Source organism: Anopheles marshallii, chromosome 3 (genome assembly GCF_943734725.1).
Source record: "Anopheles marshallii chromosome 3, idAnoMarsDA_429_01, whole genome shotgun sequence".
In the NCBI taxonomy this organism is placed as follows: domain Eukaryota; kingdom Metazoa; phylum Arthropoda; class Insecta; order Diptera; family Culicidae; genus Anopheles; species Anopheles marshallii.
This window is the reverse complement of record NC_071327.1, coordinates 48,958,608-48,975,032: the sequence shown is the minus strand read 5'-3', so window position 1 is coordinate 48,975,032 and position 16,425 is coordinate 48,958,608. Positions and strand designations below refer to the sequence as shown.

Sequence of the window (16,425 nt, the reverse complement as noted above, 5' to 3'; positions counted from 1 at the left end):
CAATTTGGCCAGCTACCAGCCAGAGATCCTTTCGCGATGGGCTCAGTATTTTGATAAATTATTAAAGTATCAGTTCAGCGAGCGAGCGAGAGGCTCCACTAGCAGAGCAGACTGCCACCTAGCATGGACGGAACCCGAGAGGCCATCCGGTGGTACAAGAATAATAAGGCACCAGGCACCGACGGAACAGTAGCCGAACTGACCAAAAGTGGAGGTGCAGCACTAGAAAATGAAATTCATCAAATTATAACTGAGGTATGGGATAGTGAATCGATGCTTTGTGGTTGGAATCTTGGTATCATCTATCCCATATACAAGAAGCTAGAGTGCAGCAATTACAGGGGTATTACGGCGTTGGAAACCGCCTTCGAAATATTCTCCCTTATACTACAAGATCGTCTTGTCCCATTCTTAGAAAAGGTAGTTGGAAACTATCACAGAAGATTCCGAAACAGAAAATCAATCACTTATCAGATCTAGAGAGGGCCACTCGGGACTCGGAGGTGGAAACTTAGGGGACCATCTTCTATAAGTTAATCCAGATCCTGGCATACGCTGATGACAACATTGGGTTACCGGTCTTTTACGTAGGCTCGTTACATTTTATGCTTACCAAAGGATTAGGCAGGCGGCAGAAAACCTCGGATTGGTGATTAACGAGACAAAAGAGAAGTGCAACAGTGGGAGCATTCCTGGCATCGAGCGAAATGCAAGGTCAACGAGAGGCTGGTAGCACACGTCGCAGCAGCATAAGTCGTTTGGGATGCTGCAATACTTCAGGCCGCAGTGGGAGCTGAACGAACCGACGCCTTCTCTAATATCCCTAAGCAATTGGAGGAGACCACCGCGGAGGAATTACATTCGGGGTGTTCATGTGCATGCCATAAATAACAAAAGGGAAACCTTGTTATGCAGCGCCGGAGGAAAAAAAGAGGACAAAGAGGTGGAAATACATGTCGGCACTGCTCCAATCGAAATAGAAGTAGGTTCCTGAACCAGGACAACAAAAATTAAGGGAGATGCCCTAATCGGCAGGGCCCTTGGTTGGAAGTGAGGGGAAGTATTCTAGAAATAGTGTACATCGTTATTGTCTGCTTGTATAACCGAAATAAAGAACCTTGAATTGATTAAAAAAAATAGCAAAAGGTTCTCTAAAGATTTCCAACTCCTATCGCCAGTTATGCGAACGTTGTTCATTGCCATTCTTACAAGTCTGTTAAGCGTATTCGGGATTCCATACTTCCCTATTCCATATGTAAGAGTCCTTGAAGTCAATGATGTTGAGAAAGGAGTAGAGCTGTTGCCACGCCACCTTCTCCATAGTGACGATCTCTTTTGTAGTCGATCTTGTAGTGTGACAACTGTTAATAAGAAAAGTTATTAAGTTAATAAAAAAAACTGTTAATAAGAAATGAAAAGTTCAAAGCAGACGTTTTTCTCCCAAATGTTCTCGATCTTTTCGCTATCGTGTGAATAATGTGGAATAATGTAATTACTCACTTATATCTGTTTCTCCACTGGAGCAATGAATCAATTCGGATGCAGCAAACGCTAAAACAGAGTGAAAGTCACTAAAACAGCGAGTTAATTTGCAAGGTTTTTTCACCTCCTGCGCGTCTCGGTTTGAGAGCTGGTACTATGCACAATTTTTTTATTCACTTTAAAACTCTCACTTCAATAGTTGTTTTTTTTTTGCATACTTTCCTTTCGTTTTGCTGACTACATGTTTCTGTACAGAGTATATCCTACTGGCGTAACAGTCATCTATTCCTGCGTGATCCTGCGTTTGGGGGGGGGTCGACCGGGGTACGGGGTGTTGTTGTGCGTTTTCCGGATATTGCTGTATTTCCTGCGCTACTGCACCTACCACCTTACTGTAGGCTGCGTGCCTTAGCTTCAGCGACGGCCTGCAGATGCTCCTCCTTGGCCTTGGCGACCTCGGGCGTATCCTTCACCGGCTCGGGCAGTTCGGCGGCAATGTCAACCGGCTGCGAGCGAGCGAAAGTGAACGAGGTGGCCGGAGCGGCTGGGTAAGCGTACTGGGTGATCGGGAGCGAAGCGTACGGGGCAGCAGCGTACTGGGTGTAGGCGAGTGGCGCAGACTGGGTGTAGGTCGAGTACGCGAAGGAGGCGGGAGCCTTCAGTTCGATGGCGGCCGGTGCTGGGGCGGCATAGGTGGCATAGGCCGCGATCGGTTGCGCGATCGAGTGGGTCGAGTAAGAGAACGAGGCAGGCGCAGCGGCGGCGTACGTGGCGACCGGGAGCGGCAGAGCGGCAGGCGCAGCAGCAATGGCGGCCGGTGCGGCGGCAATGATGGTGGCCTCGGAATCATCCTTCTCGGCAGCGGCGTTGCGCAGCTTGGCCGCCTCGATGGCAGCCATATGGTCGGCCTTGGCGGCAGCAACCTCGGGCGTGTCCTTGACCGGTTCGGGTGCGGTGCGCGTTTCAATCGGTGCGACCGGCAGGTTGGAAGCGGCCACCCGGAATCCGTTCAGCGCGTCGGCGGTGTATGCGACGGTCTGGAGTTTGTTCTCCGCATCCAGATAGCTGTACGAGCCGCGGGTGACACCATCGAACGATTTCGACTCCGCCTTGGCGGACAGTCCTCCATTGTATCCATACGAATACTGGCCGAGTTCATCCTGGGCGTGATACTGGCTGTGCAGTTCGGCCGGGCCCGCCGCAACGTACGTGGCCAGCGGTGCACCACCGGCAGCGTACAGGGCCGGTTGGGCGAAGGTGGTGGCGTACAGCGTGGTCGATGGCGCAGCGGTGGCAATGGCCAACAGGGACGATACTACGACGAACAGCTTCATATTTGATACTTGGTTTGGTGGTTTTGGGGTTTCGGAAGCGCTGCTAAGGGGATGGATTCCACTCAGTACTCGCTCGAGTCGGAGGACAGAACACGATTGATGCTGGTCCAGTTAATTGGGGTACGCTTTTATACGCTCGTAACATTCGGATTTGCCGCTTTGGCCGAAACGGAAATCATTTCGCCCAGCCGATCGATCGTGTGTTTGTGCTAGCTAAGCGTTTTCCGTTCCCTTACACACATCCCCGCCCCAACACACACATTTCCTTCTTTCATGCGTTCCCATGTCTGTGTGACTGACCCGTCCCGGTGTCCTGTGGGACCGGCGACAGTCTCTCGGAACCGGTTCTTCCGGCAAAGACGAAGAAGGCATCGGTTACTTCCAGACGTCCGAGCGTCGAACTGACCTTGCTACAGATACGGGGAGAGCACTGCTGGTGCAATTGTTTTACGTCGTTACGCCACGGACAGGTTGCTTGTACACCGCCCGTACACTCTATCCAACGGGTCGTCCTCGCACGCATTCGTGGTTGGTTGCACATTCACTTTCATTATCAGTGCGCGACGATGGTTCTTGACATTGGTGCGGGTACTTGCTCCTGTAGGGAATTCGAATGGGACGCGAAGAGCGCGAGAACAACAAAAAAAAAAAGCGCCGATCGGAAGCACAGAAAGCGTGACAGTTGACCATATCGATTTAGAGCGACGCTGTAAGCGCTAAGTTTAATGGAAAATTGTAGTGTTGTGCTTAATGAATCTTTTGAGAAGAGTCATTTATATGAATCTTAAGTGAGGAGTAATTCAAATCCAGGAATCGACTGGCTCTTAGAGAATTTATGAATCTTGCATAATTCACGATTCAGGATCAGGATCACTTTGAGGATTCATGATTGTTTGAAATTCAGATTCAGATCCATTCTGCTCAAATAATCATTCAGAATCATGAATCTGAATCAGATTCACCCAACTTAGATTTTTCCCAACTATAAAATTTTATAAAAATATCTTTTGTAAATCTTTATAAATATTTGTCAAAGGTAAAGAGATGTGGGTAGGATAAGCTTTAGATTTGAATTAAATTTGAATTGTACTTCATGAAAATTTGATTTGGTCTCAGTTTTGCTGATATATGATAAAGTTGTTTAATGACAGGTTGAGGATGCAGTTCATCTTTTGGTTGAATTTTGGGAGAAGTTTAGATTGATAAAAACATTAATATCATTACACAGCGTCTGACAGTTAGTTGTATATTAATTATGTCATTTTAAATTTTTTATGTTAATTTATCCAATTCATTGTATGCATGTTGGCTTAATTTATTCTGCCTGTTCTTAACAAACGCAATGCGTAACAGCGATGCGTATGTAGCGATTGCGACAAAGGTCAAGATCATCAGGGCTATGGCTATACGTGCGCTCTCTGGCGTGCGGTTGAAAGTGATACAAAACCGGCGTTATGCGGCAAGTTCAGAGCCATCCGTTGACGTTTTTTTTTTTATTATCTCCAGTTCGCCGGGAGGTATTCCGGTATTCCGGTATTTCTTTCATGCGGAAGCGAATCTTCCAGAACCAGATGTGTGAAGCGTAAGGGCGTGATGCACCATCTAAAGGTTAGGTGTAAAGGTACGTATCCCGAACACGATCCCGATAGCGATTATGATAATGCTGGAGGTGGTTTGCTCTGCTACTGAAGGTGGTGCAATAACCGTTGAAATTTGCCTTTTGCAGCAGCAAATGGGGTTTTAACCCTTAAGCTTTCAATTTGCTGTGAGGTTTAATTGGAACCCAAGACTTTAATTTACCATGTACTTTATGGAGTTCGAACGTCTCCTAGTATTGATGTTTGTTTCGCAATTATAGAAGGAACGAATTAAACTGTTTATCCGACCAGATTTTATCCACGTTAGCTAATAATCAAACAAAAAGATATGCTATGTTTAGTACATCTGACACGTTCGAGGTTCGTTGGATCACTCGTTGTGCTGCATCCGGAGAAGAATGAAGGGAACACAAAAGCAAAACAATTAATTAGACTCTCCGGTGTACGGTCCCAAACGATCTCGCTGCTAGTGCCGCCCAGAAAATCGCAAATAGTAGTAAAAAGGCAATGCAAAAGAGTCAAATGGTAAAAAAGGGGATAATAAGCTTATTTACTACAAAACCCCTACAGCGAGAAATTGTAACAAAAGATGCTCAATGATATTTACGCAAACGACACAAAGCAGAATCTTCAAACCCTTGCAGATGGTGTACTTTTCCGGCTGCGAATGTGTTGAAAATGTTGTTGCATGGGTGGAGGAAATATTTCATAGCATTCCGCGACGTTCCGTTCCGTTTCGGGTGGCATGATCATTATACCCTCGGCAGATGATGATCGGGAGCGTAGTAAATAAAAAGGTGGGCACCACGTTCATAATTTATTTAACAATAACAAATTGATGTCGAGTTGGATCGTTTTCCTCTCGCCGGTTGAAAGCAACCGCGGCAATAATCGGTTTATCGGGGTTCGTGTCATTGCAAGCGTTGAAGTCTTTTGATTTATAATTGGTTAGCAGGTAAGTAAAAGAAGCAATTTCGCTCATGTTAGTGGGAACATGTTCTTAAGATGTTTCTTAAGTATTTTTACATCCTTAACTTAAACTGACAAGGGTCCAATTAATGTAACGAATTGCTGATTAACATGAGTTTAGTGTGTGTAGGTTCCGTGAGGAATAATTCCCGCTTATGCTTTTTTTTTGTAGTCTACAATTCCATTTCCAAGGTCAATAGAAATGGGAGGCATTTCAAATGAGAATAATGATGGATGTAGAAGTACCAAAGTGTATGTGGAGTGGTTTTTTTTTTGTTTTTGTTGGGTGTTGTGGTTTGAACATGCTCTTCTTTCTGGACCCGCGTTTCCCGCGGGACACAAAATGACAAAGAAGCGAAAATATTAAATTTCACTCCGTGGGCAAAAGCAGTCGTATTTCTATCGGTTGTCACACCCTAATTAACTTATATGTCACTGATCACAGCGGGCCAGCACATTTCGATCACAAGAACATTCACACGATCGATCGAGTAAATCGTTTGTCTTTCGCGATGTCTAGAATTTCTCAAATCTCATCAAAATAAGGGAACTGGTTTCTGGTATTCCGTTTTTTGATACTTGATAATGCAAACACCAATTTACAGCTAGGCTAAATTTTAATCAACAGTATGTACAAACTCATGCTCGTACATCATCACAAGGCCTTTACAACAAAAATGTTTTAAACGTTACAGGCCAATAAGAAAGATCGATCTCAACGGCAGAAATAAGATTTGTAAACGCTCGAGCATAAAAATACTGGCATCGACGTTGAAAAAGAATTCTTCAAACTACAAGACTGGCAGTGTAACAGCTACATTCTATGCGTCCATTCCATCATTCCTGTTTCAGGAACAACAATCTCTTCCCTTTGCAGCAACCAGTCCCGGTACCAGTTGTAATGATGTGGCGTCGGGCGTCGGTCGTACACCCGAAAAAGCATTCGTTCTGTAAAATGTCACCAAACCCATTCCACCGCAGTGCGAGCGATCTTGCCTATCATAACACCGTGCTAACCTCACGCATGAAAAAGGAAATCGACCGGGTGGCACTGGAGCAAAAAGGTGGTTGATATTTACCGGGGCTTATCGGACAATAATTTACTGGCAATGTGTGTAAACCCGCACTCCACTCGCGGGCATCGAGATATGGTAGAAGTTTTTGCTTCTTTTCTTTGGCTATGCAAACTGTTTAACGGCATCCGGTAATGGTCGTATAAATATGGATCAGAAGGCGTTTCGATGCTTAAACAGCAGGTTGTTTAATGAGTTTGTTTAATGTAGGTACGCGTGCAGTGTTGGACAAAAAAAATACATTTTTACTCACAGAAGCTATGCAGAAACGATTTGTATTACTATTGATTTATATAAAGTGGAGAATTTTAATAACAATTTTTAATTTATGACACGTGGCGTACGTTTGTTCAACTCATAAGAAAAAAAGGATTAGTTTTTACTCCAGCGCTGTTGTGAAATTATAACTCATCCAACAGCATTGCGAAAGAGATATGCAAAACAACAGCAATGTAATTATTGCAACAAACCATGAACAAAGAACCGGTTGCACAGCACATTTCGAGATGATTAATTTACCTGTATGCTCATCGATTCATGTGTTCTGCCTGTGTACTTTTAATCATTGGCAAGCTTATGATGGATGATGCCACCATCATCTTTTCTTTTGTTATGGAAAGATCAGCCTTTACTTGATACATGTAGTCAAATCGTTCTCCGAGAGAAAATATGTTTGAAGACGCTGGTTTATGTTGAGCCATGAATGCTTTGTCTCTTTTTTGTATAGTAAAGAGGCAATAGTACTTTAGTTAATACAGATAATAAGCCAGATGTTGTTAGTATTAAAACAATCTTTTAACAGAGCTAAATCAAGCCAAAGAGGCGAATAAACAACTTGCTGCATTTCCTTCCTGCAAGCACACTGTAACAAAACGATAAAAATGGAAATGTACAACAATAAGTATATGCTTTCTAAGAGTTATATAAATAACTATTGATAAATTTAAAATAAGTTTCCGTACTTAATTTTATCTGACTTTGTCCGAGGTCTGGATAATATCTACAAATTTCGGATTATACATTGATTATCTGGATTGCATTCGGTTATTTGAATGGAAACTGAGTCATTCCGGTGTGTTAGAGTTACCGATCCGAATTGAGATGTACATCCAGGGCAGTGTAGAGGATATGTACAACTCAATATTGTCCAGTACCGAATATGTAAAGTAGTGTTATGCTTAATGACTCTTTTTATATGAGTTATTCTTCTGACTATAATCTGCAATGAAAAGCCATTGTTATCGTGCGTGGAGAAAATTTGAGCCCTTAGTTAAAGGCTTGTAGCACTTTAGATACTTCATGTGCATACAAAAATTTACTGTACAAGATAGGCAATCATAATCATGAAATCTCATCGCATATTCATGAATCTTTGAAGATCCATTTCGGTTCGAACCCATGACTTTGCATCAAATTCATCCAATGCGAATGTATATCGCTTTAACGAGGAATATACACACTTGGACAAAACAATATTTTCTATCTATAATTATTTTATTTGACTTGTACTAGATTTCTATTTCTTTGGGTTTATTCGCTGCGCACGTTGCAAACGGTTGTTACGCTAGTTCCAGTTTAAGTAATTTCTCATTCCCAACATTTGTCCGCTGTTCGGGATGTTTCAAGGCTATGTGCGTTGATATCGTATGTGAGCGTAGCAATTTTCGACACACCGGACATTCCATTTTTCGATGAGTGCGTTGATGTTTCTGTAGCTGATATTTCGTCAGGAAGGTTCGACCACATTCATAGCACTGGATGGATTGATTTTTCGTATTTGTTTCACTAACTTCGACATTACCGTCCGAGAACTCATTTGAGTCTTCGGACATATGGATGCTGTTGAACGATTGTAAATGCTTTTTGATGTGTGAAGAAGTGGCCGTCTCCTTACATACTGGGCACACCTGCTTCTTGTGGGAGATTCGATGTATCGTTAGTTGCGAGGCATTTTCAAACAATTTTTTACACTCCGCACACTTGTAGAGCACATTCTGCGTTCCATCGTGCCTTGGATGTCGTGTCGCTATGTGTTGCTTAATTCTATCCGTTCGTAGTATCTTGTTACACATCGGACACTCTGTCGTACGGTGAAGCCGCTGATGTTTGACTACTTGCTTCCTATCGACAAATTTCTCTTCACATTTACAGCATTTGTACCTTTTCGTGCAATAGTATACACGTTCATTATCAACCCATTTATTGTCTATGACCTCGCTTTTGAAATAATGTTCTGGTGATCTGATCAACGTCTGATCTAGCAACCGGAGGTGATTATTGAGTTGAGTTCCAGTTTTAAATAATTCCTGGCAATTTATACAACGCAACTCATCGTCTGCTTGCAGCGGTTTATCATCTGGATGTTTTTTCGTGAAGTGTTCTTTGATTTTATCTGATCGAAACAGCAAATTACATACGGGGCACTCTTTCTTTTGATGAACACGCCGGTGCTTGTATAGTTGAATTTTGTTGGAAAGTTTCAGCTCACACTCATTGCAACTGTACTGAAGATCGGACGTTTGTGGCTGTTTCATGTTTAAGGATACATTGTTTAATTGTTTATATCTTGCAGCAATGCTTTCCGTTGTGTTGTTCTTTATCTTAATGTGTTGAGAGGATAAGTCTATCGTAGAGAGTTCCGATAGGGGATCTGCCTGAACGAGTGCAATATTACAAGCTGACGAAAAATCTGTATCCATGTTAGTAAAATCTGCTTCGCCGCCTCCATCGTCGTCAGTATGATGTTCCAAAAAATTCACAACTCTGCTACGGGTGGTCCGTTTAGGTGAAGTTAATTTGTTCGATGTACGATATTGCTTTTCCAGATGTCGTTGATTCTGTTGCACTTTTAGACTATAGCTGAAGAAGTTACGCACTGCAGAAGAACATCCAGTACATACATACGAAGGTAGTCCTTCTTCGTTGACTATCTGAAAGTTTTAAGCAATAAGGACACAACGTTGGAAATGTAATGCATCGTGACGGATAGAACACATTACTTACCGAGAAGGAGAAAACTGTCTCCATCATCTTCCGAAATTCGCTTTGCACAATTGTGGTACGTTTTCTGTTAACTATGTTTAAACATAATCGACAATTCCCATTCATGATGTATGACGCTACAATCACTTATAAGGTTTGGTGTGAATCGTTAAAAACTTTTTCAACAAAGTCTAAAGCTGAAAAACACATTTTTATAACCGAATTATTCACAATTCCGGATAGGAGATTGCGAAACAAGCTTGGTTTGTTATTGTTTTGACAATTACCAGACATGCACGATTTGGAAAATTCCGCTGCTGCAGCTGCTGAATTCCATTTTCGTCCAGTACAGCACTGTATTGACGTTTACGAGAAACTGTCGCATTGTGTGATCAAAACAATCTCAGCCATTTCGGCGGCAAAGAAAACAAACGCAATAATCTTCACATGGTTTTCTACTAAACCGTCTTTGTTTTTGAGTGAAATTAGATTCAATTTACTTAAAGCATTGATGTATTACGATGTAGAACAAAGCGGCATTGTGAAAAGTTCTTAACATTCTGAAATAAGGTGAAATTTACAGTGATAAGTACGTATTCCGGGGAGGACAACAAACTAACAAACGTGAATTTTGAACCTTGAATAACTTTCGGATCGTAAAATGAGTGGCGCTAGAAGTGGCCTGTTGCAGAAAAAAACGCCGACGGGTAAAAAAGACTCTACGAACCAACAAGGAGTCGTATTGTTGGACGGTCTTCCACTCAGAGCAACTTACCTTGCCAACTGTCGATTATGTTTGAGCGACGAGTTTGGCAAAGACAGCATCAGCATAATGGATGAACAACTCTCGATCATGTTGAACCATGTATTTCCCTTTCCGGTGAGTATCATCACATATCCACTCAGTTCCAAAGACCCTTTTCAATAGAACGCCAATTATAATTTTAGATTACGTTCAAAAAAGGATTACCGATGAATGTTTGCACCAAATGTTACAAAGGAGTAGAGCTTTTCTACAGATACACTTATCAAGTGTTGGCTAATCAGAAGACGCTGGAAGAAACAAAGATTCCAGACCAACATTCAAAGCACAGTAACACCAACAGTTTGGTTTACGCGCGATCTCGCCATTCCGATACGAATCGAGGAAAAAGGATGTCGGGTGTGACAGAAATAGCTAGTTATGACGAACTTCAAAAAACAAAGGATGTTAACATGATTGATGTCGATATGCAATGTGAATCGGCATCAGACGATGAAGAAGACAGACGAGTTGCATCTTCGCAACCTTCATATCACGAACCCATACAAACGCATTTCGTAGAAGTTCCAGCGTTAGATGATATTTTCCTCGGTATGGACACTGATGGTAACGAGTGTACCTTAAAACCATACACAAAGCCAGTAGAAGACGCACCGTTTGTGATAGAAATTATTTCCGCAAGTGATGATGAATACGAAATAAGTGCAGAAAATGAGAGCGTAACAAATTCGAATAATCGAACAAAGAATGCAAATCAAACTCAGGGTACGATTCTAAAAGCACACTCCAATGCAGATACTTCGTCCAAACCAATTGCTACCATTGGAAGAACTGTTACCAAATTAAACAAACCAAACAATAATGTGCCTGGTTTCGTAACTTTGGTTGATTTAGCAAAACTTAGTAATAAATCTACAGATGCTAGAATATCTCCGGAGAAGATCGACAAAAGTACAACAAACACGCTGGAGTCCAGACGTAGTATGCGTAATATAGATAAGCAACAGAATACATTTAATTCGGTTTATCACTATCGAAGGTGTTCATCCAACTAGAAACCCATTATCATTTAAGCTTAACTGAAACTATTCAACCGACCGTTACAACCAGCGAATTACATGGACCATGCCATAAAATACGCAATATGGGAATGAAATTGCAAATTCAGCAAATTCAGCCTGTATGTATTGCCTTTTCACGAACTGCATCAAAGCAAATGAAAAACGAACTTAAAATGTGAACTGTGAATTGTATTTTGTAAAATTAAACAAAAATGCCGAAAGACTTGAAAATATTTTTTTAGAAAGAGTTTGACATTCCTGGTGTAGAACATTCAATACAAACAACGCCACCAGCTGGCGCCTACGACGAACTGTCAAAATGCGGGATCATAACAAACAAAACCATCCTTTGAGCGGCAAGGTTAACACGCCACTATCTTTAAATGATATTTATTAAATTGCGTTTGTTTTTGGATGCAATTCGTAAATTTCCATGTAACACATTGGTGCATTACGATGGTGAACGAAGTGGCATTGTGAATAGCTCATAATATTTGGAAATAAGGTGAATGTTACAGGAACACACTCTTGTTCCGGGAAGGCCAACGGGAACGACAGTAAAGTTTGAAACCTGAGCAGTTTTGGAATAAAATTGAAAAACCTAGCAGTACTCAGTCCGACAAAACAGCTGATATGGCTCAAGCTCCGGTCATACTGTTGAACGGGCTTCCCGTGAAGACGACTTACATGGCCAACTGTAGACTATGTTTGGGCACCAACTTTGGCGATAGCAGCACCACCATCGTTGAAGAACGGTTTAGCGTCATGTTGATGCAGGTATTTCCCTTTCCGGTTAGTATCATCCTAGTTTTGCTTAATTTGTATAACTACAATACAAATCTAATTGTAATTTTAGATACCAAACCAAATAGGTCTGCCGATGAATGTTTGCAGCAAATGTAGAAAAGGCGTGGAGCTTTTTTCCAAATATACTAAAAAAGTGCAAACGAATCAGAAGAAACTGGAAGAAACATTTATCAAAGTGGATTTACCCAATAATCAGCAAACTGGTAATACTAATAGCGTAGCTCAGGATAGAGGATCTCAAAATCCCACTACGAATCGAGGACAAGCAATATCGAATGTAGTAGAAATTGTTAGTGATGATGAGTTTCAAAACGATAAAGATGATAATTTGATCGAAGTGGATATGCAATGTGAGCCTGTAACGGATACTGATGAACATAACTATGATTCGCATGGGCAATCAACAAGCTATGAAGATACACAAACACATTTCGTAGCGGTTCCTGGTCCTGCAAATGTTTTCCGCTGTTCTGAAACTGTTGGTTTCGAACGTATCAAACAGTGTGGTACGAGACCAGCTGTGGAAGTCATATCCCTAAGTGACGACGAATGTGAAGAGCGTGCTCAAATTGGCGATCGCAATGATAAGCGAAAAAAGCATGCTACACACAATCAGCATTCGATTCCAAAACCGCAGTCCAGTAGAAGAGCATCGTCTCGAGCTATACCAGCTGCTACAATGGAAAATAATGTTAGCTATTTGGATGAACCAATAGATAATTTGACTGGTGGTGTAGTTATGGTCTATTACGAAGCAGATGACGTTGAAGAAATGAAAGCAACAACTTCATCGGCGGTAAGCGAATGTACAAAAAAAGCACCGTCGTCTAAACGTAATATGCGTAGCACAGTCAAAGCACCGAATGCAAAGCAACGAACTACTCGTTCGAGCACAAGTGGAAAGGGACATAAAAAAGTTTAAGTAAGAGTTTAAGTTTTAAAAAAATTACTTTGATAAATTAAAATTGGTTATATGGTAAACATTGCTGGTTTGACGCCAGCTGCCATGTGTATATGGATGTAGCGAGTATCCCAATTAGGATACCTGTTTCGATTACGCTACATCGTTTACTCATTTTGTACATTCATGACAAAGAATCCTAGTTTCTTTCTTTTCGTGGAACAATTCTCTGTTACACCAAACACAACCACCTCTAGATGTATTTCTTTGCTACGAATTTAAGCAAAACAATAAAATAAGATTAGAATCTCTACTGTTTGCTGTGCATTTTGTTACTGGTTTTCATTTCAATCAACACTGTTCTATAGAACCCATCCTTTGAGCGGCAAAGTAAACACACTTTGCCTAAATCTTTGGATATTTTTTACTAAATCGCTAGTGCGAAATTCGTAAATTTTCATGTAATACTATGGTACATTTCGATGGTGAACGATGCGGCATTGTGAACAGCTTATGCTAGTGATTTTCACAATGATTCAGAATGAATGAATGATTTAAATCTTTGTTGGGTGTGAGTTAATTGGAATGTCCAAGGCGAGTGCTTGTAACTCTGTGCGATTTAACTCAACTGCAAAAAATTAAATCATTCACAAAAAAATAAAGATTGAACTCTTCACGGCGACTTTAAACGAATGATTGATGTCGTGAGTTATCTCTTGTGGGGTTTAATTCTTTATGGCGACCTTTAACTCACAATTTAAATAATGAGAGGAACCCCCCCCCCCCCCCCCCCCCCCTTTCATCCGAAGGTTAATTGAAATTTTTGAAACGTTCAAGAGGGAGTTCAAGAGTTCCCTTAATACGACATATAACCGGTAGTTAAGGCGAAACTAGAGATACACGGATATTCGAGATACGCGGATTTCTCTGGAACACGTTATCCGTGTATCTCTGATATCGACTGTATTCTTTGGAATTCACCTGATTGCTAAATAAATTAAGTGTAGAGAAGGAAATCAATTATGTATCTTTGAAGTAAAAACAATTTTATCAACAAACCGAATTCGACGTTAGCGGAATTTCGAGAAACGCCAATCGTTCTCAAATTATAGTGGTTCGCTATAATAGCGAATCTCGGGCACTGTCTGTATGTGCTTTTGTAAAATTAGTTTGACGCACCTGCCTAGCGTCTTGAACTTTACGACCGCAGCCCACGGCAGAACTGACGTTTACGAGCAGCTGTCATGTTGTGTGATCAAAACAAACCATTTCAGCGGTAAAACAAATAAGTGTAGCTTGTGTTAATTTGGGTTCTATTCACTTTTAATAACCAATGTACAATCTAGAATTTTTATGAATACCATTTGCCAACCATCTTTTAACTATCTGATACGGAAAAAAACATTTTCTTGGAATGTTCATAGTTCTCAAAAGCTTCACGCAGTATATTTTATCCATGTAGACAATTTGTTGTGCAGGAAGGAAAACGTGGATCCAAACAAATTGAAGAATTGGGTTGGTCTGGTAGCGCAAAATGAGTGGCACTAGAAGTGTTCCATTTGGTAAGGATTTGCCACCACCCCTTGTACCACTGCCTAGTTGCCATGCTCGCGTGAAACAACTGCAGGCTCGACTATTTAACGGAGTTCCACTGTCGACGAGTTACATAGCCAACTGTCGATTATGTTTGGGCAGCAACTTTGGCGAAAAAAGCACCACCATCATCGAGGAACGACTCTGCACCATGTTGAAGCACGTATTTCCTTTCCCGGTAAGTTTGGCATGTCGTCCAGTGGATTAAAATGAATGTAAATGAACGTCATGTCATGGTTTTAGATTAACAATCAAATAGGACTACCGATGAACGTTTGCACTGAATGTTACAAATCGGTACAGATATTTTACGGATACAGTCATCAAGTGCAGATTAATCAGCAGAAACTGCAAGAATCATTGGTGAAAGCAGAGTGCCTGGACTATACTGAAATCAATAATGCCGTGCTGAAGAGAACAAAATACCCCGGCGTAAAACAAGAAAAAATTGAATCTGGCATAAGGGAAAGACTGTATGTGGGAAGTGAAGAATCTCAGAAGAATTATGAGAAAAAGCTCCTAATTGATACAGATGTACAAAGCAAAACGGAAGTTGATGAGGCACATCAAGGTGAGAATCCACCTTCGCAACCGCCGTGCGACGATGAGAAGCCATTGCGAACTGCAGCAAAGGTTGGATCTGTTAGCACAATTGAAGCAGCAAAAGGTAATACGAGGACTGGATTATCTTTGGTAGAATGCAAGAGAAACGCAAATGGAAATGATACAAAAGATAAGAATGCAGAATCATCCCCGATAGCGCTTAGTTGTGCCAGGAAGAAAACACGCTATTCATCCGACGAAAGCAATTGTAAAACATTTGAACAGAACGCCACGGACCTTGCCAACCGTTTGGAGTTGAAGCCTATGTTGAACGTATGTTGTACATGTAAACAAAGATTTGATAAACATGATCAATTGCTATACCACCAGAAAACTCACTTGATGAAAGAGTGTCCAATATGTAATCAATCGATACAGTATACTCTACTGGCAAAACATGTAATAAAGGAGCACGCGGAACGTGATCGTTGGGAAAAGAAAACAAAATAGAAAATAGTAATGTAATTAAGCAACAGACTCTCTTTGACGTCTCATGTTGTTGAGTTAGAGACATAGAAATGAAATAATTTTGTATGACCGTAACGTAATGTACAACGCTAAATGATTCAGAATGTAATGTATAGATTATATCTTTGCTACAACGTGGCTTATATCTATAGTTTAATAAAAAAAAAAATTCACTAGTTATCGTTTTGTTTTGTAGTTTTAGCTAATTTTGATTTTCCTTTAAGTTGACGGATGTGTTTGTCTTTCAATTATTCGATAAGATTATTCCAAGCTACACCTGTTTAATCAACGAAACAAGCAAGACTGCCATGTGGATAGCTTTCAACATGTATTCCGTTCAAAAGAGACGAACTCATTTTAATAATGTTTAAAAGGAAGATACCTTGAAGAGCGTATTTTGTTTTGAAGATCCCTTGGAAATTCAATAATGCGCTATTTGGAAATTTGTACCGGTTGTTTAGCAACCCGCCCCCGGTCAAATAAGGTCCAGAAATGTCACAGACCAGCGAGATTGAAGTGCTCTACACAAAATAAGAAGAGAAGACGCCATATCGTTTAACCCAATAAAGTTGGCAAAATTCTTTCATCCTTGCCTTCCTGCTAGTAATATACATATTGACTTAGTGAATTACTAGTTTTAGAGATAAGATTAGATCCATATCTTCTGAGGTGTTAGGCAGAAAACTAACACACGAGAACTAGGGTTGGGTCGCATAAACTATACCTGTACAGTTCGGAGGAAGAACGAACTTCGTTCATCAAATTATGTTACGTAAGTTCACGAAAAGTTC

General features: G+C 41.1%; 4 protein-coding genes across 4 annotated transcripts; 2 read left to right on the top strand and 2 right to left on the bottom strand.

Annotated features, from left to right (window-relative positions):
* Positions 1 to 1,871: 1,871 nt before the first annotated feature.
* On the bottom strand, positions 1,872 to 2,816 carry LOC128711892 (cuticle protein 19.8-like). Its single transcript, XM_053806780.1, has one exon. The coding sequence runs from the start codon at positions 2,814 to 2,816 to the stop codon at positions 1,872 to 1,874; it is 945 nt and encodes a 314-aa protein (XP_053662755.1).
* A 5,199-nt stretch (positions 2,817 to 8,015) lies between these two features.
* LOC128712752 (zinc finger protein 585A-like) lies at positions 8,016 to 9,564 on the bottom strand. Its single transcript, XM_053807626.1, has 2 exons — positions 9,460 to 9,564; positions 8,016 to 9,386 (listed from the first exon to the last, which is right to left on the bottom strand). Exons 1-2 carry the CDS (start codon positions 9,562 to 9,564, stop codon positions 8,016 to 8,018), a joined length of 1,476 nt encoding a protein of 491 aa, XP_053663601.1.
* A 2,331-nt stretch (positions 9,565 to 11,895) lies between these two features.
* Positions 11,896 to 12,981, top strand: LOC128712751 (uncharacterized). Its single transcript, XM_053807625.1, has 4 exons — positions 11,896 to 12,054; positions 12,119 to 12,289; positions 12,374 to 12,865; positions 12,916 to 12,981. Exons 1-4 carry the CDS (start codon positions 11,896 to 11,898, stop codon positions 12,979 to 12,981), a joined length of 888 nt encoding a protein of 295 aa, XP_053663600.1.
* Positions 12,982 to 14,504: 1,523 nt separating this feature from the next.
* Positions 14,505 to 15,616, top strand: LOC128712750 (uncharacterized). Its single transcript, XM_053807624.1, has 2 exons — positions 14,505 to 14,741; positions 14,807 to 15,616. Exons 1-2 carry the CDS (start codon positions 14,505 to 14,507, stop codon positions 15,614 to 15,616), a joined length of 1,047 nt encoding a protein of 348 aa, XP_053663599.1.
* Positions 15,617 to 16,425: the final 809 nt, after the last annotated feature.